The sequence below is a fragment of the Rhea pennata genome, chromosome 6, assembly GCF_028389875.1.
Source record: "Rhea pennata isolate bPtePen1 chromosome 6, bPtePen1.pri, whole genome shotgun sequence".
Lineage (NCBI taxonomy): Eukaryota > Metazoa > Chordata > Aves > Rheiformes > Rheidae > Rhea > Rhea pennata.
Genome location: NC_084668.1, coordinates 22841353 through 22867766, shown reverse-complemented (window position 1 = coordinate 22867766; position 26414 = coordinate 22841353). Strand labels below are relative to the sequence as shown.

General features: G+C 35.7%; 1 protein-coding gene across 4 annotated transcripts; it reads right to left on the bottom strand.

The window, feature by feature from the left end:
* Positions 1 to 3062: 3062 nt before the first annotated feature.
* DCAF17 (DDB1 and CUL4 associated factor 17) lies at positions 3063 to 26334 on the bottom strand. 4 transcript variants are annotated; one of them, XM_062579062.1, is made up of 15 exons: positions 26271 to 26334; positions 25855 to 26043; positions 24575 to 24678; positions 23071 to 23161; positions 21191 to 21330; positions 19895 to 19973; positions 19641 to 19730; positions 16655 to 16762; positions 16028 to 16133; positions 12172 to 12314; positions 10707 to 10816; positions 7293 to 7380; positions 5679 to 5762; positions 4046 to 4201; positions 3063 to 3689 (listed from the first exon to the last, which is right to left on the bottom strand). In XM_062579062.1, the coding sequence occupies exons 2-15, from the start codon at positions 25990 to 25992 to the stop codon at positions 3501 to 3503; spliced, it is 1626 nt and encodes a 541-aa protein (XP_062435046.1). In that variant the 5' UTR covers positions 25993 to 26043; positions 26271 to 26334; the 3' UTR covers positions 3063 to 3500. The 4 variants fall into 4 exon arrangements, with proteins under 4 accessions (XP_062435046.1, XP_062435045.1, XP_062435047.1 ...); XM_062579061.1 differs by lacking the exon at positions 26271 to 26334 and having other exon boundaries at positions 25855 to 26148; XM_062579063.1 differs by lacking the exons at positions 12172 to 12314; positions 26271 to 26334 and having other exon boundaries at positions 10707 to 10749; positions 25855 to 26148.
* Between the last annotated feature and the right edge of the window lie 80 nt (positions 26335 to 26414).

The window sequence follows — 26414 nt, the reverse complement described above, 5'->3', positions numbered from 1 at the left end:
AAGGAATTTCTACTCCCCATTTATTAAGTTGTTAGGCTATGCCAACAAGAACAGTTCTTGTAATTGCATCATTGTATCTACTTGCTGTTACAGGCATATCTAGTTTCTTTTATTATTTTAAACACCCTGTTTTTGCAGTTTGTAATTTCTTGTATTCAAAGCAAGCAGTTGTACTACTTTGAATGTACTTATCTGTAAGCAGCAGAATGAATTGACAGAAGTCTTTTTGCTGCTCTTGAAGGTTAAGTCATCATTTTGTAACTTCACTAAAGCAGAAATAAGAGTTAGAATTCTAATTGCGTAAATGCCAAATCTAGCAACAAGAGAGCTTCAAGTAGCCCTCTCTGAGTATCTAAGACTGTGACAACAATCTACCAGGTATTCCTAATAGCAACCTGTATCTTAACTGGGAAACAAATTAATTTGTTCATTAGCTATTCCAACGTTTGGGATATGTGGCACAGTTCCATAAGGAAAAATATATATATTTTTGTTGTTTCTGGTGACTTTTTGGGCCGCTTTCAACTACAGTTAAGTAAAATAAATGGTATTTTTCTGAATAATAATAAGAAAACAAAAGACAAAATGAGAGTAAAATAAGCAAGAAACTGCTGCTTAAGTGACAGGACATATCCGGAAGAAAAAAAAATTAAAAAAACAGTGTAGAAAGTTTGCGTGATGTCATCTAACTGAGAATGTTGGCAAGAATAGCTAAGATCCCTTCAATTTTATGTTTGTAATATACACTTGAAAGTATTAACAGGTCATATATATATATATATTTTAGGTACACTTACGTATTTTTTTCTTGGGCATTTAGTGCCAGCAAAAACAATGGAAGAATGGGCTTTTAAACTTCTATCTATAATATAAAGTATGCATTTAAAGCCTGATTACTTGAGGCTTTATCTGCAGACTCTGGAAAACAGGACCTTAGTGGTAAGTACCAACCAAAATTCCTACGTAACATAACTCAGAATTTCACAGAAATAGTTCCTTAGTCCAATTTTCTGTAAAACAGGGAACTATCAGTAAATGGATTTGCTGATCACAAAGCACTTAGTTACCGTCTGTGAAGAGTAAAAAATATTTTTGTCTCATTTTGTTCATCTTTTCAAATTCATAAATTGGAAGTAAAATACATGTGAATAAGTTAGTCCTTTTTTTTTTTGAAATGATTATGCTGACCATGTGCACAGAAATATTTCCCCCCCCCCTTAATGGGAACCATGTGAGCATTCTCAGAATTTCTCCACTTTACAAATACTCTTTAGCATACTGAATTACTCAGATTGTGTAAGAGCTTTCCAAGTATCTAATTTACACTATGAAAAATGTACAGCTGCTCTACCAGCACCAGCAACCAAAAATTGCTTAAGTGCCTTACATACGAAATCTACTGGCAAAGTAAACTAGTACCTATGTCTAGTGGTTGAGGTTTGTGTTTCAAAATTTAACTTGAAATAAAAGTTGTTGACTCAAGTAGCCTGCAATCAAGCATGCAGAAATTTGTTTGGTTCAGGTATAGGGTATTTTTGAAATGTAAATACTACAAGCTGTAGTCAAGATTTTATTCCCTTTTAAATAAAAATTTATTTTTGAAATTTTGTGGGGCTATAATAGGTACAGAAGTCAACATAGTTCACAACTTGAAAAGCACAACCCATAACCATTTACTGACCAATTCTCTAGTATGTCCTGGCTGTTTTATAAATAGGATTATGAGTATATCCAGAAAAGTATTCAGGGCTAGTCATTCTGAATTCACTATGCTTTAATAGCTTTTGGAGTTTTTTAAATTAAACAATTACATCTCTCCTATTTCTGAATGAAAATACCTGTGCATGACCTTCCAGGATGGAACATATTTATAATGATGATACTTCTGAAGAGCAGCAAAATGGTTATTGTACCTTTTTGGTTATAAAAAAAAAAATAATAAAAAAAAAAAAAGGACTATTCAGTAGCCTCAGTATGCCTATTTCCCTGTCTACTCTGGCCACAAATGGAAGATTCATGAGCTGGACTTTTCCCTTAAAAGGATACTTTTAATCTCATCAGCCTATTTTCATTTAATAGCTCTTAATAAAGATTCTGATATCTGACTTTAAACAATAAATTGCTGTGTTCATAGCTATAGAAAGTAATTTGCATACATCAAAAATAATAGAAGATAAACGAGAATTATGAAAAAAATGTAGCATATTTTTCTCTAAAGCACTCACTGGTCATAAGTTGTTTGAAAGAGGACAGGGAAAGGAGAGAGGAAAGTGCAGAAACAAGAGACCTGTGCTATGCCAAGAACAAGGAGGGAAAAAAAATAGAGAAGCGGAAATCTTTTCTCTGTTTTAAGTACTGATGCACTTCTACTTTCCTTTATTGCTGGTCTTTTAACTGTCGGAGAAAAGTACTCTTCCCCTTTGTAACCTTACTTCTTCAGTTAGGCTGTAATGTTTTCTTTCTCATAGTAAAGTAGTTTAGATTTGTCTTAACTGACAGAGGTGACAGCTTCTTAGTGAAAGGAAGCTATCTACAAATATCTAACCAATGCACACTCAGAATAGAAATTTCTGCATAAGTATGATCAGTTGATTAGTAAGGCTTACAGTAAAAAGATAAGTATTTGAGTTTATTACTACATTTGTAAGATGAACAGGAGAGAGAGAACAAACACTGGTCCTCCCCTCCAAGAGCTATTCAACTAAAGCCACTTTTGGCTTGCATTTCAAAATATTCTTGGGGAGGTCCACGACCCCCCCCCCCCCATTTTTTTTTTAATGAAGGCTTGCATTCTGCAGAATCTGAATATACCACATGGGACTCTCATGCATTATATAGGCTGCACTCAGTGATCAGTCTGGGTGTTTGGTATCTTTGGCTCAAACTGAACAATTCCTGAACATGACACGAAAAGAATCAGAGAACTGCTTGTGTGTGTGTGCGTGTGTGTGTGTGTCTGTATCTCAGTAAATATGAATAAATTAATACTTCTTAAAGCCAAAGCAAACACAGCCAGAAAACCTAAGTTGTTTTATATGTCACACAAAACAAAAAGGATAGGATTACATTTTGTCTAGGTGGTTTAATGGTAATTCTGCCATTTTCATATTATATATAAAATTTATCCTATACAGTTTTACTTATTTTAATTAACAGTCTGCATTAAAGTTGCAAGGGTAAAACTAATCAAGACAGAACACAGTAGGTTGATTATCAATAGGTCCAAATCTTTCTTTTTGCTACGCAGTATTTCAATCCAGTTGCTAAGAGGAGCAATAAATGCTATACCTCAGTAGTAATGATGAAGCGGTGAGTATCTGAAAAGGAAATTATGGACTAGAGGTAAGTATAGCATGTTATAACAGAGAAGTAATAAACCTCTTGTAATGGCATAAAATGCTAAGATCAAAGACTGGATGAAAGACAGGAGTTGACTAATTCATATATATGAAGTCCTTTAATAACATCCACATTGAAGTCTCTGCAGTGTTGTTTATATCTTAAGTATATTCAAAAATTCTCCCTCCTTTTTTACAAGAAACTCTTTCTGTTCTTTCATGGCTTGAACATTCCTCTTCTTGCGCAGTATTGCAGACCATTTGGTAAACATAACAACTGAACCTCCTGTTAGGCTTTTGTTCTATATGTAATACAATGTCTCTGTCAAAATAAACTTCATGACTGTAAGTCTGAAATGAGAAGAACAATTTTGATTATAGTCTCCATTTCCACAACTTGTGAAGAGTCCCTTACCCATAAAACAATTCAGAGCATCTGAGCTAAATTCAGATCCTAAGTTGCCTATAAAATCAATGATAAAAGAGGTGCCACAGGGTACAATTCAGACCATTAAGGTTAGTTCATAGATAAATGAACTACTGTCTGATGGAATACTTAGAAATTTAAGTCATAATTACTATATTATAAAAATCTTATCCATAACACTTGCTAACACAATTTATACATTTGCTTTAAATTAATGTGAAACAATATGTAAGTCGGTATGGCAATGCATTAGCATTAATAAAGTACTAGTTCTACTCACCACATCCCAGGATTCCAGTAGTGGAATACTCTTAAGTAGAATCCCATGTTCATTACAGTGAAAATCAAGATGAGCTCTTCCGTCAGCGCCTATTTGAGTAACTGCTACAATGGATAACAAATCCAATTCATCTTCGTAGTCCACAATTTTAAAAGTCTTAGGAAAAACAAAACCTCAAATGTACACATCAAACATAAAGTTATTTTTCATTCTCCCTAAATTGTATAGCTCTTTTCTTTCAGATGAAAGAAGAATTAGAAAATGGAAAGAAAATGTAGTTCAAATCTTCTAACATCACACACCTTGCCAACCCCAAACCCAGCAGGTATCTTTCCAAACACAAACTGTTCAGTGTATTGAAGCAAAATTCCTTAAGATAGGGAGAGAAGAAAATGATATTCTGAACAGTCCTAATGTGTGAAAACATGCATTTTATATATAACATACAGGAAATACAAGAAAAATCACACTGAAAGTACTTTGAAAATTATGGAAGAAATGTATCATTTAGACTCCATGCTCTCTCCTGAAGCATATGTATTAGAGTATGGTTTAAAACTATTACCAAATAGTTTTGAGAGGATGAGCACATTAGGGTAACTCAAGTCACAGAAACACGTATATCCTCTTGCCAGAGCTCTGTGTGCTTCTCTCTCTTTATCTCTCTAAATGTATATACAAACAGCAGTTCCAGAGAAATATGGACTGCTCAAAACTGTGCAGGGCACTCAGAGTATATGACAGAGAAGAGTGGAGACCAAAAGCTGAATGATAACTGCCTTAATTGACTGTATCTCATTGTCATAAACCTTGCAACATACTCATTCTGTTGACTAAACAGTATATTGTTTTTCTCCTCTTCAAGCAAGTCTTTTCTTCCATAATGGAAAAAATATCTAATAGCATCACAAATAAAGTATAACAGTAGAAGAAAATAAAGTCTGCAGATACAGTCCATAATTTTTATTATGCCGAAAAGAGCAAATAGAAATGAACTACAGAACTTAAGGATTAGACTGGACTTAACTGTATTTTTACCATAGTTAAATTTATTTCTACAGAAACAAAAAAAGAAATAATTCATCAGTTTCTGGCGGTCGTATGTGTAGCGCTTATGTATTTTCATTCTCAAGAAACAGTCACTTAAAAGAAAATACCTCTCCTGTAATCTAATCAGAGTAATTGGGAAAAAAAGATAGTTTAGAGACATTATTTCAACCACTAGATAAAGCTAAAGCAGAGAAGAAAAAAGTTTATTTCACTAGTTTGTGAAATGCCTTGGAAGAAACATTTCAAGGAGATGTTTGAATGGACAGAAGAATAACATTTAAATTCTGTGCCACTGAAGTTAAATGCAATTATGACAGTGATTTCATGGGGCATAAGCTCAATTCTTGCAAGAAAGAGATCAAAAGCACAAATGCCAGCCAAGGAGAAAAGAGGAAAGTGATAAGAAAGAAAAGAAGTAGTTAGGAGTTATGAAGAAAAACACAGCCAAAGAAGCAGGATAAAGAATTCAAAGATTAACACAGCTAATGGTCACAGCCATTGCACCTCAAGCAAGAATGACTTCTGGCTAGCCAAAATTCTTAAATAATCCATGATCCACTTTTGCTGACTACGTAACAGTTACCTCTTGCTCTGGATCATCATCCAGCAAGTTAAAACGTTTTTTCACCACTCGACCAGAAGCAGTTACAGTAACAGAGCTGTTCACCTTTGAAGAAAAAGAGAAGAGTGACTTTGGACCACAGAGTATTACAGATTGTTAGTATCTATTTGACAATGCATCTGTTTCATGAAAATCTCCCTTATCTTGTTTTATTCACGTCTGGCTATGCATAGCTCTGTTGCTCCTATCTCCTCCTTAGGAGAGCTGATGAACTTGCTGGCTTTAAGTAAGATATTACCACTGTCTACTTTTACTCAGATTCTCAGCTTTACAAATGTGTAAAAGGTGCCAGCTTCTCAGCTGTTGTTGATTTTTAGAAAAATGGAAGTGGCCGAAGCCGAGATGCTGGAATAGTAATTAAGACAGCTGTGGCATCACCAATTTGCTTCTTAAAACTCTTCCAGAAGATGGGGAAAGTAGTATCTTAAACCACTACAGTTATTTCTACTGGACATCACTAACACTGGGAACATTCAAAACAGGAGTTATCAGTGTCTTAACAGAGGTCACAAGGAAAAGCTACAGCACAGATACCATTAGAACTTGTACTTCTTAGCTATTATTCCAACAAAAAATTATCTTTCTGAAACAAATCATAACAAAAACACAAAGTCATTAGGTGACAAAGCTTACTCTAAGTTCAACAGAAGTTTTATTCCTAAGTTAGTACAGATTTTTAATACACATACTTTTCTTCTAAGGTAATTTCAAAATTAGTATCACTGACTAGTACCCAAACTATAAAGCAGTTGCTTTTGTGTAAAAATGTGACTTTGTATGCTGAAACAAAACAGTTCTAGGCACAGTCAAAAATTTTTCTTTGCAAGTCTGCTGTTTAACCTTTTCTGTTATTTAATTCTTTGTTTGATTTTCTACTAGAAAACATTTCATGACAACTGCGGTGATTTAACAGCTCATTTCTACCACAAAGTTCAGATTATCCCTTTGCCACTTGGTCCTGTCAGCTCCAGTTCAGCTCACCAAGACAGTAGCTGAGTACTCACCTTTTTTTGCTGGATTCCTCTTCTACTATTTTAGTGCGCTAAATTGGCCCACCAAGGATTAGATGAGTACCAAATCTGCCACAGGGGAGTGACAGGTCAGAAGAATCATACTTTCGGCAGCAGTGATGTGTTGTCTTGGTTGTCTTATAAATTTACACCTAAGCTGTGAGAGACTTGAAACATTTCAGCTATTTCTACGATCAATTTAATGACTTCAAAGTACCAGGGATGCACACAATTATCTCTTGGTGGCACCTTCTGTTGAAAGAAATCTGTCACCATCTTCTGAGTATATTTTGAAAACATCAGTGAATACACTGTTATTCTGTACACCACAGTGAATTCTGAGAACTTAATATAAGACTGAAGGCTTCAGAAAGCTATCCTGAAAATGCAGTTCATTTTCAAAATTTCTTTCATATCAGCTTAATGGAAGTCCAATTAAGACAACGAATGTCTTTCAATAACCTTTGGATTAGGCCCATAAAACTCATATGTACAACCCCCCGTTTACTGCTCAAAAATCATACATTGTGGTGTTGGACATTAGAAAATGTTGCTATAAACTCACACTGTTTTCTCTGTTGGCCACAATCAAAAAATCTTCTGCAATTTCCATCTGAGTTACATTATTTTCAATCTCCTTAATCTTCAAGACTCTGCAAAAGAAACAGAAGATACAAAAAGAGTCGTATTCCAATCCACCTACTACAATATGCCTATATTTATGATTAAAAAAAATCAGATATATTAAAATATCAGAAATAAATACATTTGAAATAAATGTAAGTTACAAAAATAATTTATGACATTTTAGCACAGCGGTCCTAGAATATTTTTCCTATCAAAATCTAGCGTTGCCTGACAGTATCTACATTTACCATGGAGAAATCTGTAGATGTTTTTACTAGAATTCCTGATTCTGACAAAGTCATAAATTTTCCAGTCTCTAGGGCTCAATGACAGAGCTTTGGCCTGCAGATCTTCAAACTGCTGAATTTATGCAGTTCTGTCCAGGAACTGTCTTTCCCAAGCTTCAATATTCTGTGATGGATACATATTCATACTGCATAATATGCAAATTTTTCAGTAAGAATATATTAATGGAACGTAAGAACATATTACTGGGCCCATAACCTGTCTCTGACAGAGATTATTTACAGATGTTTAGCAAAAGAGTATAGAATGATACATGTGCCGAACAAATCGCTCCTGTTTCTCACTCTAGTTTCTTATAGTCTGTGGTCTAATGACTTCTTAAGCCAGAGATTACATCCAGACAGCTTGTTTAGTAGCCACCCACCAAAAGATCTATTCTGGAAATTTCTACATGCATTGATACTTACTTGCTCAAACCGTTTTTAAACCTATTTTCCATTTTTGCCTCTACGTCATCCTCTGAACAAGGAATTCACAACTTACAATATTACATGAGAAAGATCTTTGTTTTTAAACTTGCTGACTGAAAATTACATTCCTTCCAAATCACTGCCTTGTGAGACAGTGAATAACTGTTCCACATTCATTTTTTCAGTTTTATAAATCTCTATGATCAAAGCTCCATTTAGAATAGAAACGGGACTGAACTACAATGTTGGAATTCAACTTTGATTTCTTATAGGAAGCTTTTGGTTTGGGCATCTTCCAAAGCTTCCAAACTTTGGCCCAACTGAGAAGTCTTTGATAAAAAGGAATATATGACAACTTAGGCTTTGGACAAAGTAGTTCTTTGGAGTAGAATTACTCTTTGTTGTCATGCATCCAAGTGTCAGACAAGTATAATTTGCAGCCCCTGCGCATTCACTGACATCAAATATATGCATGTCATTATTTTTTAAAGAGTAGATTTTTGAATAAATAAGCCCAGCTTTAGCCTTAGAATGAATTATTTTCAAGTATAACACAATGGGAAACAATAAAAACTTCGGTGGAAGAAAGAAGAAAAATTAAAATATATTTAACCTTTATCCACTTCAGGAAAGAAATAAAAAACCTCTTACGCTTTGTTGTATAAATTCATTCACTACAAAATTAGCAGCTGAAGTTGAGTGTTCAACTGATGTCAATATCTCTGCTGTTTGAAAATAGTATTTAAAAAATACATATGGAATAAGATGACTGTCACAGTTGTGGTTATATAATAACAGTTGTTGTTAACAGAAAACTATCATCCTCTTTCCATCCTCATTTCTCCCTATCTTAGCTTACAAATCTGACCTTGGGATCTCAAAGTGTAAAATCCTCTGTCTTTATGGAATTAAGGTTTCCCATTCTATGGACGACTCATGGGACAAGTACATTCAGAGATTCTACACTGTCATTACTAAGAAGAAAAAGACAAATTTATTTTGGGGGGTAGAATGAAAACCACATTTGTTTGTCACTGGTGGGCTGTTCATTTAAATGAAGAATTTAATTCAAACTGACTTTTTTTCATTTTGTACTGTTGAAGATGTCAACCTTCAAAGCAAGAAGAAAAGTGAAGTAAAAACCAAGACCAGACAAGTGTGCTGGCCTTCCTTCTATATTGTCTGAACACAGAAAGAAGACAGGCAGTTTTGCTTCTTTCTAATGATAATGGAGGGGGGAAAAAAGAAAAAAAAAAAAAAAAGAAAAAAAAAAAAGAAAAAAAGAAAGAAAAAAGGCCGAAATTCTTGGTGTTAATTTTCTGCTTACTTTAAAAGATGTATTTTAGTGCTAAGACACAGAAAATACAGAGCCTCAAATATAATAAAGTGTTAGTGGACAGTTAAATATGTTACCAAGTAATAATGGCTATCTAGGACCATAAGAAAAATTAATTGTTAATATTACGCAATATGACTTCATAATTCACCAGAATAAACCTGTATGAAAGAATTAGAAAATATACAACAATGGTTCAAAGTCCAGACTTATAAAAGAGATAAGGTTTCAAAAGTGGGCTTGAGTAAACTTTTGATAAAGAAATCTAGAATTCTGTTAAAAAAAATAAAAAATCCAAAACACTAGTATATAAGCAACAAGACAATTATTTTCACTGAAGCTTTTGCACATATGAGATTTTCAGAAGTAAAAATCATTGCCTAGATGCTACTCTTTATTAAAAAAATTATTCAACATATTTTTCTTATGACACACAGCCCTCAGAGTGTTCCAGCCTGAACACAAGTTTCAAAATTAAACTCTTAATTCCACAAATCATTCATTACGAGTAGTAAAAACTCTACAAATGGAATGGAACAAGCTGAGTGATGCCACAGATGTAAAAAATTTAACCTGTTCTTCCATAATTGTATTTAATATCCATTGTTAAAAGTAGTCAACAAAATACACTATTATAATATACAAGCATGTGAAGAACACATGTTGAGATAGAGAGGGCCATTTTTACACAAATATGCTTCAGACTGTTAGTGTTACAGAAAATACCCTGTTTTCACATTAGGGGGGTCAATCTTGTGAACATCTTCTGAATTATGAGTCAACAACCATGAGTTACCCACCAGGTGACTCACAGTAATTGTCCATTTATACAATTATTTCATAGGAAATCCAAATTTAGATAGTTCAGTCTTTCTGGCAGCTCAGCTTTTTTAATTCCCTAAAGATTTTCCAATAGGCTAATCAGGATAAAACTTGCACAGTTAAAAACTTATTTTCTCACACATATACATTTACATATACTTGTAGACAGTAAGTTGGAACCTATTCTGACTTTTGCATCATCCATGGTTCCAGCTCACTCTTATATAAATCTATGCTTGGGCATGTACATAACTATCAGCTGTGTAAGTTCACAAAACTGTGCCAGAACAGATTTTATATGAAGCTATGCTATTTTTTCTTAATATAAAGACATTTCCCTGACCCAGCACACACCAGCAATGGCAGTGCTACTGTGACTGTAGTGTAACTCTTATGTAATATTCTAAAATAAAAATGCTTATTACAAGTTACCCAACTTTCTAACAAAAATAAAATTTGAGGAAAAAAATGCTCATACTTTATCAAATTTGGTCCAACGTGGATTATTCTACCTGACATATCTGGATGGAAATATATCCAATCAGGTTCCAGTGAACAGCATTTCATATCCTGTATGCCATTTTTTGCCTGAAGAAAGAAGGGAAAGCTAAGAATATTAATATTCTGAAAGTCTCACAGATGTAATTAAAGAGGAAGTGCTCAGCTCCTCTCCACAAGTATTTGAAGGGTTATAAAGATTACTGACAAACTTGACCAGAAAAGATGGCAGTGGAACAATAATGAGAAAAACAAAAACTTGGACAATTCCAATTCTCAAGGATATTCCATGGAACAAAGTTTCAACATTTTTTTATTATATAATAAACAAAATGAGTAATACCATGATTATACCTCTCCTCTTGCCTCTCCTAAAATGATGGCAAAATGAAGATTTAGCTTAGACTCTGCAAATACTTAACTCTAGCAATCTGAGTTTTGTCAAGCTGCAAGAAAAACATTTATACAAACTTTTAGTTGTCCTTCAAACATCAGGCTCAGCCTCTTTTCTGCAAATATTTGTGCCATATGCAAGCCTGTGACAGTTTGTGATTTTGGCTGCTAAAGCTTAAAATCAAGCTTTTGGTAGTGATTTGTTGTTGTTGTTGTTGTTGTTGTTGAATTCATCTGACCCTGATCATTCAAATTTTCAAGTGCATGAACCCATACAAAAAACAAACAAACAAACAAAAAAAAGCTAAGTGAGAAAAGACTGCACAAGTCCCTTTGAATCAAACTTCAGCTATAACTGTGAAAATCTGTTTTAAGATAAAAGACGAGAGGGAAATCACTGATTTGATCAGGCTAGTAAGAGATGAGGACAATCACAAATGGTAAGTTTTTTTGTGAGGAATACTGAACTGACAGACCTTGGAGCCAACTTTATTTCAGAAATCTTTAGGTCAAAAGCTGACCCAAAATAAAAGCTGAAATGAACAGCTGACACAAAAGAATATATGATGAATAATAATTAAAAAAGACACTAGATTAAAGTAATAAAATCTTTCAAGAAAGAAGATTCAAATCAAAGATAACGCACACAAATAAAAGAAGCTTATTCTGCAGTTTCTTTCAACTCAGAATGTTCCCTCAGTCACTTCATTTGGTAGGCTGACCAGTCAGAAGTGCATTAAGATGTTACCATGTGAGGAATCAAGATACAAAAATCTGCTTGAACTTCTAATTTTAAGCTGGAAGTCCTGTGCTAGGTAGCACTGGCAATGCTAGGACTATGCTGGAATGAAGTATCAGAAGCAATACTAAATCAAAATAAAATATTTCACACATGACTCCACTGGGTAGCAGATACAGCACTGCAGAATGATTCCTATGAGAGCACCACACTGGAAAAAGGACACTGATTCTTCAAGCAACATTCAGAAGGGAGAGATGAGGACAAACAAGATGCATATCATTTCAGAGAAGCTGCTAACAGAATATATTACCAAAGCCTTGTCTTTCAGGGAACAAATATGGAAGACTCCTTTATGTTTTTTCTTGTTAGGTGTGATGATATAATGCCAAGGGTAACCTCCGATTTGAAATGCATTCTCCAGAGAAGATACTTCAAATAGCAAAGGCGGAGTATCTGCAAATATTGGGTAATGTTAAGAGCATTAGCAGCAGAACATTCATCATTTCATTGATCCTTACAATTCTCAATTCCAGTATAACTAATTCTTCAGAACTTTTGAAGGCTGATCAAAACACAGAGGTAGCAATCATTTTTCTAGCACCAGCTACACTACTCTCACCTGGCATACAGGGGTACATCTGTATTGCCCAAAGGAAGGTTACTGCCCTCTCAGATCTTCATGCTGAACTTCTCTTCTGAGGTCTTTGACTTATGTCATTCTACATGAGCTGAATAAGCAAAGACTTAGTAAACATGACTAACCTAATCCAGCTCATTTGAATGAAACAGGAGAAGGGAATTTACATGAGCAGATCAAACAATGTATCTAAAGGGTCATTGGGCTCTTGGGAAAAGAAGCGATAAACAGAAACTGGCTAACAGCGGCAATCTCTTCAAAAGCTGGCATGGTTGCAAGTGAAAAAGAGTATGAGACCAAACATTACATGTCATTACTGACATGGGAATTCACACACACATAGAAAATATATTAGAAGAAAGTAACAGAATTAAATGCAGAAAGATGTCTGACTCTGAGTACCCTTCCTTTTTTGCTTAATGCAACAAACAGCATGGATCATTATCAAAGAAATCTGTAGAGGTGTTCATAAAAATAAATTGGAGTTAAGGATTTTTTTTTGTAATTAATGGTAAAAGGAATCTATTTCTCTTTTCAGTTCAAATGGGAAAAATACAGAGGTAACATGCCATTCCTACAAATCTTTTGTGTACTGAACGAGAGAAGCATCTTTGAACAAAATTAACTCCTCAGAGCTTCACAACTTTTCCCAACTAGCTAAACAGAAATAATTTCTACAGCTTCTATGACCGAGTCAATTTTAGACTGAAAATCAGCTTTTCTTTAGCAGTGCAGAGAAGTGCTGAGAAAAAAAAAAGGCAAAATGTGGAGAAAATCTGCAATTACTAGAGGTATTTAAACAGGCAGAACATAAATACCCAAGCGAGAGTATTGTATAGAGGACAGGATTATCATCTGGTCTTCTATGTTTATAATTGCTAGAATTAAGTCTGACTTAAATTTTATGTATTCTAAAGATTACACTTACAGTCATACTTTTCCTAGGAGGTTAACTGAATATTACTTATTGAATAGCCTGTATCACTCCTATGAAGTATCTTGATCTTTCCTGGAGGTTTTAGTTTTGATTTGTTCTTGTCCTGCTTATTCAATTAATCAGACCCTAACTGATGGTGTTATACATGATATCAGAACTTATGTTTACACAGTACTTCTCTCTTTACCTTCATTCTTATTTCGAAGATTTTAGCCAGTTAAGATTGAAATGAATCAGTTTGCCTACTGGCAAACTGCTGGAATATGTCTGTCTTCTAGTTCTCTTTTGGACTAACACATAGGAAAGAGTATGCAAGATGTAACAAAGTATGGTTTATGAAAACCAAAGTATCTGCAGAAAATCTGGAGAATGCTGAGGATGAAAGCATTAGCAAAGGATCTGCAGTTGTTAAATTTGGTGAAAAATGAATCAGGCAATTCTGTTAACATTTCAGCCTACGGGCTTTTAAAGTAAAGAATATATAGCAAAGACCCTTAAAAATTCTGGCACATGGACTAAACGATGGATTTTATATCCCTTTCAATGATACCTCAATCGTTATATACTACAGACTGATCAAAAGATATGCCTTTCTTTTTATAGTAATTTGACAAATATTTGCAAGGTCATAGCTACCTAAACCACTGTGATAGCCACAACCCTGCTGCCAAAATTCCCTCTTTCCTGTTGTGTGTCACTTGTTCTTGTTGCTCAACAGGTCATTTAAAACTGTCATTATTCCTAAGACCCTAGCAATGCCAGTTTTGAATCTCTCTGTTAATTTCCTTAAAACTCTCCAGTCTCATCTAAACATAAAGCCAAGTTGCTCCTGGCAGTACTAACTGGCATGTGTTCTAAATGTGAAAAAATGAGCAAAATATGTTCCTCTTCATTTTTTATGAAACCGAATCTTCTAATAACAACAATTTTAAGTTATTGACCTTTCAGAAAGTGACATAATGAAGATTTATAGGTACCTTTTTCATTTTTTCGACTGTGACCAAAATCAGAGTCAGTAATACCTGAAATTCCTTACCAGTCAAGAGCTGTTTAGGAGCCTACATGTTTTGATCACTATACGTTTCCTGTTGGGTGCCTATCACATCATAAGACTAGCACTATAATAACTGGCACCCTTTCTGGCAATTTCTGTAGGGAGGCAAAGACTAAATAAGCAGGAAGATTACAAACACCTAAATTACAGTAAGGGCAAGGCTGAACTCTGCAATTGTTAAAAGCTCCCTCACTGAAAGAGTTACGTTACATTGAACATTCAGTCAGCCATCTCATTCTTAAAAGAAAACAGCTCAAAAACCACAGGAATGCAACTATCAGAAAACAGCAGCTACGGAAAGTGTTTGTCATTAAGTTCAAAACTTTCTAACTACAAATTCTTCAGTAGAATTCAAGATCAAAAACATTCCTCCCTAATGCTTTGATTTTAATCACAAGTCTAAAAATTACAACAATCTGTAAGACAAGAAAGAATACCTGGTGTCAGTTGCCTTTTAAAGTTGCCATAGCATGTTTCCACAGGGCTCCTAACACTAAACTGTGGTTTAGCAGACTAAGACCAGAGAGGAAAATGAACAGAAATACCCCTTTGCAGAACCTGAGACACAGATCATAGCACCCTCACCCTCTCACTTTGTTTTGATAAAGTATCACATAATAACAGAAAGCATTAACTGTCTAAGTCTGTATTTTGTGTACGCTCAGTTTAATGAAAATCTGGTTTGGTTTGTCTGCTACTATCTGACTCTGAACACAAAGATCAAAATCATTTTTATGCAGACATTTGCTTGTAAAAACCATTTAATACAATGACATCCAAGGATTGAAATTAAATAAAAAAAAGTATGCATACTTGATATTGGTGAAACCTACTGTTTATTAAAGTACATAAGTATAAATTTGCAAGAATATTTATTTTAAAGGAAAAAAGTTTCACAGAGAGTCTCAGTCTTTGGCCAACCATTAAGATTCTCAGCACCAAATTCTAAAGTGCACCAACAAAAATGAGTATTTGGTTTCAGAGAAATTAAAGTCATAATGGAGAACATTCGTCAGTTGATTATTTGAGGCATAAATTATTTTCAGAGACAATCTCAAAAATTAAATTTATTGAATCTGCATATTTCCAACAACTAGAATGATCAAAATGCAACTTGGACAAATTATATTCTGTCTCTTTGAATTCCTTCTGCAGGTTACATCAGATAAAACAGTCAATCTCATGTCTTGTGCTTATGTACCATATGCATTTTCTTAGTATTATATAACAGCTGTCCTAGTCCTCTCCCTCCCACCAGAGCAGCAGTGTCTCAGGAACAAGCAAGGGGATTCTGCTTCATGCACTGCTTATAAAGTTTTTCAAATACCCTAGTTTCTGTTCCCATTTTCTAGGCAAGTCCCATATAATTAATTATGGTAATTAGAAGTAAAGCAAAGTACATTTTTATTATAATGTAAAACCAGAAGTAGAATCACAAAACAATTTAAGAATATCATAATTTTAATGCTCCTTGGTGTGAAGTAGTCATAAATAAACCATATAAGCCACTAGCCAGGATAAAAGAAGATCATAAATACCTGTTATTTTAATGTTACACGGAAGACCAAATGGATACTTTCCTACAATTCCCACTTGACCATTCCAGTTGAATTCATATCCCAAATCAAATGGCTCTTCCATGAACTATAATAACGCAGAACAATTTAGTTTTATTGAAGCGCATTTACGTACTGTTCGGTTTTACTGCTCCATTGTTACTGCACTCTATCTCATTAATTTCCTCTTGAAGTTTTACTTTTGAATTAATACCAGCTTTTTATTGGAAAAATACGAACTCAGTCTCACTGCAGTTCTGTTTCAAGTCAAAAAAAAAATCTTGTCAGTTTCTAACCTTAACTCTTTCTCCTGTAATTACAGAGTAGGTGAGTAAAGACCAGTACATCCTGCTTTGGTATTTACCTGGGTACTCTATACAAGCATTTAAGTACCCCTCCAACCCTGCTCCTCTTGCATTTTGCCACCTGCGACTGGTGTTGGGTAGAACGTTCTGATAACGCATCCATTTGCATCTGCAGACTGTAAATACACCTGGGCAAACATACTATCCTTTGACACATTTCCCATATACCTACACGGACATCAATATTAATGACCTGTTGCCCCAAAATAATGTGGATTGTATGAAAAATTTCATGTTTCATTACCTTTTCAGAGATAGCCTGGAAATTATAGAGCCTGACCAGACCCATACTATACATTACAATCAGGACTCCATTAGAAACAGCAACATCTGTCACACTTTTACCAAATATCTGGAGAAAGGAAAAGGAAAATATTATATTAGAGAAGAAATAATTGAGAGGTAATGCAAAATACTGTTTTACTGATTACCTTCTTGATTTTGCTATCACTTTCATTTTTTGACCATGATCATAACTGATGATTAATATTTTAGTGGAAGAACGTTTTATAGCTCATCTATATTCTTCTGCGTTTCTATAATACTTTGCACTGCAGTAACACCAAGGGTTAGATTAATCATACCCTATAAGCACATTCATTCTCTAATTAATTCTCAGTATGTCTCCAAATCATGTTACCCAGTTATTACAATACATGAATAGATGATATTACCCAGCATCCCACAGAAAGTCAACAGCAAAGCTAACAGTTCAATCGAAAAAAACTGATTTCACCTTTTCCGTTCTTTCTTCATCACTAGGGGAAAATAAAACTCTAATCATGGCTCTATGACTGTGCACAGCTGTAATAAAATTACATTACCCAGCTGTCAGAATACAGAATCCACTGCTGAATCCAAATTAGACATAGGCATGAGAAGCTGACTACTCCTTTTAATGATTATGCAGTATTCATTTTTGCTAGTGCTTAACACATCTCCACTGAAAAAAAATCCAACAAAGCCATTTTAATATTTAATGAATAACACATGAAGATGATAACAGTTCTTTTTATAAAGAAGTTTGGAAGAACAGAGTTTTCATTTCTTAATTGGAATTATTATGCAAAAATGTAATTAAAACAAGGTTAAAGGATGTAAAACAAACAAAAAGCTGAAATATTCCTAAATCTTAGCACTATCAACAATCCTGTGATCAGTTTGGTCTTGAAAGATAAAAATGTATTCCTGAAACTCTGACCTTTTATTTAGTCTTGTGCCTCTTTTTCAATACACTTGTTAGTTTAGGTACTGGTATCTTTCAAACCCAAAGGCTAACAGTCTTCTAATCTCAAACTCTGCCCTTGAGAACTTAGTTATTGTCAGCTTAATATTTATTGTACATCATCTCAATAGAGCTGTTGCATAGGTGCATTCTGCAATCCTGAATGGCAAACCTAATACAAACTTGAACATCAACAGTTACATCCCAGGAATGGTTAAGGACAAAAACGTAAATGTAAACTTGAGAGCTTAGCTTTTTGTTAAGCTAGCAGTCTTGTCTCAGTAAGACGTTTTCAAGCTAAGTCCTAACCATAACCCTGTTCATAGTACAGTAATCATTCTGAGCCCAAAATATTAATGTTTGTTGAAGATCTCATTGGTATAACACATATATGCAGCCTCTTCTCAAGAAATCTGTAAGCTCAGGGGCTGAATTTACCCAATTCTAAACATTTGCCCTGAACTCATTTAGCAGCATAGACATGTGTAGGACCAAAACTTACATTTAACCTTGAGTCTTTACCTGATCCTTTCCCAATCCTTGGTCTGACAGCCTCATCAGGTTAAAATGAAGACTCTGGATGTTCTCATTTTCCAGTTTTGAACTCTAACCCTAACCACAGGGCTAACATAAATCAGAGCTCAATAATAAGAATGGGAAAAACAAAAGTATTACTAAGAACTGATGTAGTCCAAGTCCAACACTTAAGTCTGGTAGTTCCGTTTCAAATTTTTTTTTCTTTCTTAAATGACTAAGCTCTCCAGGACACCACCTAACCCTCTTCAACTGGAAAGTAAACTGCATTTAACTCCGATTTAATTGGAATACCAGCCAGAGCCCCAAGATCAGTGCAGGCCTGATACAAAAATACATGGCTGGGACCTTAACTGGAACTAAATTGTCTCCACCCCATCTGGTTCACTGGTTCCAGTGTTGTTTTTCTTTATTACAGAATCCTTTCTTACTCCCAATTGAAATTGTAAATTTCAATTACAATGAAATTACAATAGATTTTGGAATTTGGAATTTTGAGAGTATCCCCAGCAGATAGTAACTCTGGTGATCAGTACAGGCCCAAACGAAAATATACTTTTATACATGGCCTGTACTACATCCCCGATGAATTTGGCATTCCACTCAATCAGACTGAGAATACATTTGATACTGGTAAAATTGTTTTCCAATCCTAAACAATAATCTCGAACAAACCAATACAAAGACACCAAAATTCTTACGGGCCTAAATGAAAAATTGGTAGCCCTGGTCCTTTACTTGCCAGTCCATTCTCAGTTACAGCCTCCACCCAATGCAGCACCAGCTAAAACCCACTGACAGCTCTGGATCCCAAATGAGACTGTAGCTCTCAGAGCTTTGACGCCATCAGCCCAGACAGAGCCTGAACGTTTGTACTATTCCATTTATAAGTTGCATCCAGAACTCTCTTGACTTACTGGAACACTAAAACTTGCCATCTGGCTTGAGGTCTCCTAATGTGCATTCTCTTATTTACAGGTCACAAAACAAACTTAGAAAGGTTTAGAAAGTTTTGCTTGATTGATAAAGAAAGACACTTATTTACCTTTTATTTTATTTTTCCATACAATGATTTGTCACTGTATACAAAATTCATAGACCATTACTAGAAGTAGATACAGAAGCATATCTATCTTTAAGAGGAAAAAAAATCTGCAAACTTAATGGTTCTCTAATTTTTATAGTTCCCCGATTCTTATGATTCCTGTAAGTAAAAGCTAGTTAAAGTCCTTCTGTATGTCAAGAAGCAACCCAATAACAGAACGCATATATAATTTTGTTTTGGCCCTTTCAATTAAGACTGTTCCTCCCTGCCAGTCAGACACAGAAGGAACACTACTGCTCTCTAACGTTTCAGGACACTATGCCTTTTTAAGCTTATGAATAACCCCTGCAATACTGGGACACTTGCCTAAGCTATAGTTATCACACAATATAGTAAAGACCATGATTAACAGAGGAATTAACTTACCTTTTTGTTTATTTCTAGCATTCCAATAAATGAAAGAGGTAAAACTTGGAATACAGCAAGATAGAACAATACAGACTGTTGGATGCCTGCCTGGGAAGGAACAACAACACTGAATATAGTTATTAGGCATTTATTAATAGTAGACTATCTTCATCTTCTAGCATAATAACAAAGCACAGTATCTCCATTCCTGAAAATTTTTTGATTAATTTTGTAAATATTAAACGACAATAGATTTTTTTCAACAAACCTACCTGCCGTGCTGCTGCAGGGAGCTTATTCTGAGCTGACTTTATAACCATTACCTCTTGAGGAGTATCCCAGCTCAGGTACCTATTTGTGACAAGACGGAAGCACAAATCTTAGTCATTGTAAAATCATCTATTAATAAATACAGTATTTCACATAAAATATAATCTGTTAGAATGGTGCAGATTCCAGTTTCCAGGCAAACTCTATCCAGTATCTGATTTCAGGTAAGTGCCCAAGATGTTCTGTGTTTACAATTATGCAAAAGCAATGGAACTAGATAATAAAAATAAATATAAATAAAAAAAAACAGAAATGGCTTATTCCATACATGATTGTGAGAAAAATTCTGAATACATTAACTGTTGAATTTTTCTCCTTGCTTTCATAAATCACTATATATATGTGTGTGTGTGTGTGTGTATATATATATATATATATATATATTAATCCTTCAGCGTAAGAGGAGATCATTCCTTCTGAAGAGTGAAAAAAAACCAAAAAACAAAAAACACACAGTTCACCAGAAGCAGCAACTGCTCTACTTTCAAAGAGCAAAATGGATACTCTGGAGAAGAATGCTCCTAAGTTAAAAATTGCTTACTCCTAAACTGCTAACAGTATTTTTCTTATGTTCTTATGTTTCTTATGTTATAGCTCTAAAAGGTCCTCTCCCAGTATATTGCTACTGCAATATTAAAGGTTGTAAAACTGTCAGAGGAAAGTCAGTAGTAGCCTAGTTTTTGTGGCTTTCCAGATGCTTACTGGAACTTGATGGCAAATATGAGACCGAAATACTTAAGCTGCTGAAATTCTTCTAAGGAAAACAGTGTGCAGGAACAGTACTCTGGAAGAGGGGCTAGACTGACAGACCGCAGTCAGCCATAGTGTATGTACTGACCAGGAACCTAAAGTGTTTTGAGCTTTCTTTAACTGCTCCAAAAACTAAGGTTCCTCAAATCTGGAGGGAGTGTTCTGAAGGAAACGTATTTCAACAGTATTCAATTGCTGCCTACTCTGAAGAATCTGGGAAAAGCATGAAGCTTGCTGAGGAATTTGGGGTTTCATCCTTTTCCTGCCCTGTACTTGAGGCAAATTTCTACCAATAAAAATTTATTTTTCTGGTCAGACAATATAGATGTTACCTTTCCAAAGGAATATATTATCAACAACATAAAACTTTCTGAATGCACAGAAGTTGAATAGCTTAATATATTGCAAAATAAATAAGATTTGCTTTCTCCAGTATCCTATAGTAGGATGCTGACAATTGTTAGGTATATAAAGTCAATGTTTAATACCTGAATTTGCAACAGGAACCAGCAAGATATATTTTTTCTAAAATTTCCCCACTATCAGCAGAAAGACGTAGAAGCCAGTTCTGAGCTGTTAAGACTACCAAAGAAGATTTATAGTCAGATGAACTTGGTAGTGTCTCCCCCTACATAACAAAAGTTTATCAGAAAAAAAGTTTATACCAGGACCATATATAACATTTTAACACAGTAACAAGAAATCAAAGAGAACACATGTTTCTCAAAAACTAGAGATGGAAAGCAGCCTGCTAAGGGATCTCTAAGCTCATGTCTGTGCTAAGTGATTATCTGAGTACCACAAAACATCTGTCATCACACTTTTCGCAAGGCAGCTATTTTTTCTTTTTAAAGAAAAGATACCTTTTAAAATTTCCTTTCCTTGCATGAATAATTAGAAGTATAACTACTTATGGATCTAACTGATACCAGTCTTCATGAGAAAATTGTCTATGTAAGTAGTACAGAATAAAATCACTCAACAGTAAGTGCCCAGGCTGTGCAGCTTGCTCTGGAATAAAATTGACTGAATTCTAGAATAGTTGCAGATGATTCTATTCCCATTGCTTATTTTTAGGCACCTAAACTATGGGACTAATATTCCTAGGCTCCATTGATAGTGCATGTGAGAAAAACTTCTCAAGAAGGGGGACTAGACTCCTGTTCCAAGTCATTCTCTGGAGTTGTCTATACTCAGAGTCTAAGGAGACCAACCTCTTAACCTGTGCACTCAGAACTAGATTTCTAAAACAACGCTATGAAAGTATCCATAGGAGCATACATAAAGATCTTATGAAATATTCAAATTGTATTAGAATTACTAGTTATTTCAGAATAGCTATGCTGGACAATTTATCCTATGAAGACTTAAGACTTAGAAGAATTAGTTGCTTGGTATCATGTGTCAAAACCAAATCTGCAGATGGGAAAAAGATTGTCAGTCTGAAGCTAAATGGATCAATTTGCAATAGGGATGAACAGAGTTTTTCAACTTAGACTAAAAGATACTGAAATTGCACAATATTAGTGCATCATAGGCACTAAAAAGAACAGAGAAATACTACAGACTTCCTATTTGCATTTTTTTATTTCTCCTTCGTCAAATATTTCAGACTACATTCAAGGCGCTATCAAATGCAAAATATTATTGTTTAGAATTTCACTAGGTGAATTAAAACAAACATAACATTCCATGAATGAAAAAATAGTTTTCCTTCTTCTCTTTATGCCACTCTACTGAAAATGGATACATGAGTTTTGTCAAACTTCTCCTAAAATTCAGCTTTGCTTGAGACAAAGCAGAACAAGCCTCTCTCTAAAAACTGCATCAACAGTGCTGTAGCCATGGCTGTCATGAACATAAGAGAAGAAAGGAGAGAAATGATATGATCTGTTAGTTAGAAACAGCAGAACAGCTTTGGCACAGAGTTGCTTCAGTGGGTCTTTATAAAATAGTTTATCTGCTTTTTCTAGATCAACAGGTCTGGTAAAAACTAAGACTCCCATCTACAGCTCTTGCTAATTCAAAAACAAATTAAAAAAACCTCAGAATTTATGTTGCAAGGAATTAGAATTGAGTTGCACAAGCACAAGGCACTATTTTTAAAATCTTCCACAAAACATCATGTAAAAGCATTCAAATATACTATTGAGAAATTTAGAGAAGTGAAACATGTATCAGCAGGAGAGTATACCTCTAATTAGTCAGTCAAAATAAATAAGCACACATTGCAAACCTTAAATGACCCAACACCACTAAATTGTTGAAAAATAATTCACAGGGAAAGAATGCTCTATTCTAAATTTGTTTTACTGGAAGATAATAATTTTCATTTATAGAACAATTCTCTAATAAAAAGTAATCTTACCAGTGCGCATTCCAATAATAAAGCATCTTCTATTTTTTCTGATTTAGGAGACTTTGGCTTTTGGTAAAGAATTCTTGGTTCTTGTGCAATGCTGGAGGAAAATGATTGCTAATCATTAGTCTACTTTATAAACTACTTTCTGTCAGCAAATCATTTCATACACTTTTGTAAATCTCATCTTCTCTTCAGGCTGGTCACAACTCTAAACAGCTTGTTTAATCTTTGTAAGTATCACCTAAAATTGCTCTCAAAATATGGTAGAATAAACAATAGTTTGTATAAAATAATATTTAAAAACTAAACTTTTCACACAGAATTACTTTAGTGATATGTGTATATATGTAAATCTAGAACTTCAGAACCATTCTGGAATCTTCCTTTTGAGTTCTTCCAATGTTGTCTTTCATAATATAAAAAAAATAGCATCACATACATTTGATGATATTTGATATTTTTAGAAAAAGTACTAATAGAATAAAAGCTTCATAGTGTGCACAATTTCCCCCTTAGGGAGAAGATGAGACAAAGATAAACCTATAAGATATTATACAAGTTAATGCAGACAGTGTAGGAATGAAGTATGGGTAAGCCTTGTATAGATTTAGAACTCTGCTGCAAATGATAAGAAACCGCTGGCTTTGTACCATGTCTTTTGGGCCTGATCCTTCTTGATAACACTTGCATAAATCTAAATTAACTTATCTCTCAGTGGTTCCACTGATGGAGTATTTTGTCGTTTGCATATTGTTTTATATTGTATCAATGCAGTTCTGACCACAACTTATTCAGCAACATAGTTCCCTCCGTTCCTGCTTCTTGCCTCACCAGAGATAGGGACAATAACTGGTTTGAGCAGGACTTCCCATCCATTACCCTGCCCTGCTTCCCATCCATTACCCTGCCCTGTGCTGCCCCCTAAGCTTTGCCTTTGCAGCTGTTTGTGGAACAGGGAAGTGCAACAGATCACAGAACTGATTTGCAAATAACACACAGTAACAAAGATGTGCAAGTAGTCAGCCAACTGTACCTTTAAGTAAACAATAATTTACTTTAAGGCAGGATTTATAGACAACATACTAACCTTGCTACGTAGGCTGATTTTGTGACACATTCTTCAGTACTTGGCTAGTTACTAGATCACAAAGGAGGGAACTGCTGTTCAGTCTGTCTGTTAGTGAAAAATTCTACAATGCTCATGATACAAAACCAGTGTTTTGAAAGCTGACGTTATGGAACATGAGTAAGATTAGGCTTTTCTTCACCAAAAACCACTATGGTGATTCTATTGTCTTTGGTTTTTTCACATCAAAGAACAAAAGCATCTGAGTGTAATTTAATATAGGCTTGGTTATATCTGGTAACCGTAACATCTGGTTATTTTCTGATTCACATGGGAGAACCTCAATTCAACTCATAGGGCTATTCAGACAAGTAAAGTTAGCCACATGTCTAGATCAGAATCTCAGTGTTAAACTGTAAGTCCAGGTAACTTTTAGTTGTTTACCTGCTGATACAGCACCGGTAATTGTCAAAGTAAATTCTTCCTCTTTCATAAGCAATAGGAGATGCAGAATGAGTTGTCCAAACATGCTTGAATTTAGTACTTTCCTGAAACAGATAGTGACTGTAACAGTGAAGGCTTTATAACAAACCATGCTTTCAGAAAATATTTCACTTGGCTTCTGCATCTTGATAACTTACTTAGTTGAACTTACGCTGTTGAATACACAAGGGATTTTTTAAAAAATGAAATTAAAAGAGCATTTTTCTCTTTTTTTTAATCTTACCTGCAATAAAATTAAAGCTGGCAACTGAATTTTAATGGCAACATTTAAAATTAAGGAAAAAATATCCATTACGTAAATAGGCACATAATTCTGTTACAAATGTAACTTATAAAATTTACTGAATGTTTCGCCCCATCCTGCTGTTAGTGTTTTGTGTGAAAGGTAAGAAGGGTGTTACAGAGTTATCTGCAATAAGATCCTGAAACGTTAATGGGATAAACTACTCACAAAGATAAAGTTACTTGTGTTTGTTAGAGAAATCAAGACCTCTGCACAACAAAAGTTCCAATTGGAGAAGAAAGTATTTGTTTAAGTCAGAATCAGATGGGGTTTTATTTCAATAAGCTGGTGTCTGCACGTATCTAATTGTGTAAGTGGGACTCACACTTCAGCTGACATATAATAAACATGTTTTGTGATATAATGCAATTGCTATCTTCAATTCACTTCTACAAACTCACTTTCTTCAGTGTGCTTCTGTCAATTACTGCTTGGGAACAGTTACCATTTGGATACAAAACGCAGTTCACTAGTTTAATTTCAAGTTTTAAGTAACAAACTTCACTGTCATGTTAGGGATATGTTCATTTTAAGACACTTGCTAATTATTTTATTGTAAGAAGCGCACTGAACTTCATCCTAGTTTAATGTGGATGCTCCCCCCTCAGAAATATGAATTTAATATTATATATTAAGCCACCTTAAGGGAGGAAGTACAAGTGATATAGAAATCTCAAAAAAGACTATTTCTAACTTCAAGTTAGAAGTGCTTCTGGGGCTTCTTCGTGTAGTACTCCACATCTCTGGGCCTGAGTTTCATGAAATAAATGTAAGCACTTCCAACTCTCTCCAGCAAAGTTCTAGCTTTTCGCTGCCCGACCTCCCCTCCGTCAGGGCGACCCAGAGATTCCCGCGGCGCCCGCGGCAGCTCCGAGCGCCCGGGCCGGCGGCACAGGCAGCCGTACGGCGGGCGCCGGGAAACATCAGCCGCTATTACCTGACATATTATCTCTCTGAGGAGCCGCATGTTCGTTCTGTGGGCGACACCAGCATCTCTCGCATAAAATCCGTGAGCCCTCCGGCCGAGGAGGCGGCAGACGTGGCGAGCCTCCGGCGCCCTGCCGGCGGGGCACATGCCTGGCTCCGCAGAAGCGCGCGGCTCCCCGGCTCGCCCCGAGGCCTCCGGCTGTGGCGCAGAGAGAGGCGCCGTTACACGGCCCGGCCGCCGCCCGCCCTCGCGCATCAACCCTGTCGGGCGCGAAGCCCGCGAGCCGGTGGCGCCAGCGCCCCTCCCGCGCCCTCCGCCGCCTCCTCAGGGCGCCCCGCCGCGGCCGCCCGCCCGGGCCGGGGCGCCCCTCCGCGCCTCTGTGAAGGGCCGAGCAGGCCGCCCCAGTGCCCCGCACCTCCCCCTACCTCCAACGGCCGCCATTTACCGCACAGGCCGCAGCGAGCAACCGGCGGCGGCGCCGCGGCCGCCTCGCCCCGCGGCCCGCCGGGAACCGTAGTTTTCCCGGCGCGCCCAGACGACGTCCCCCGCTCCGCCCCGGGGCCGGGCCG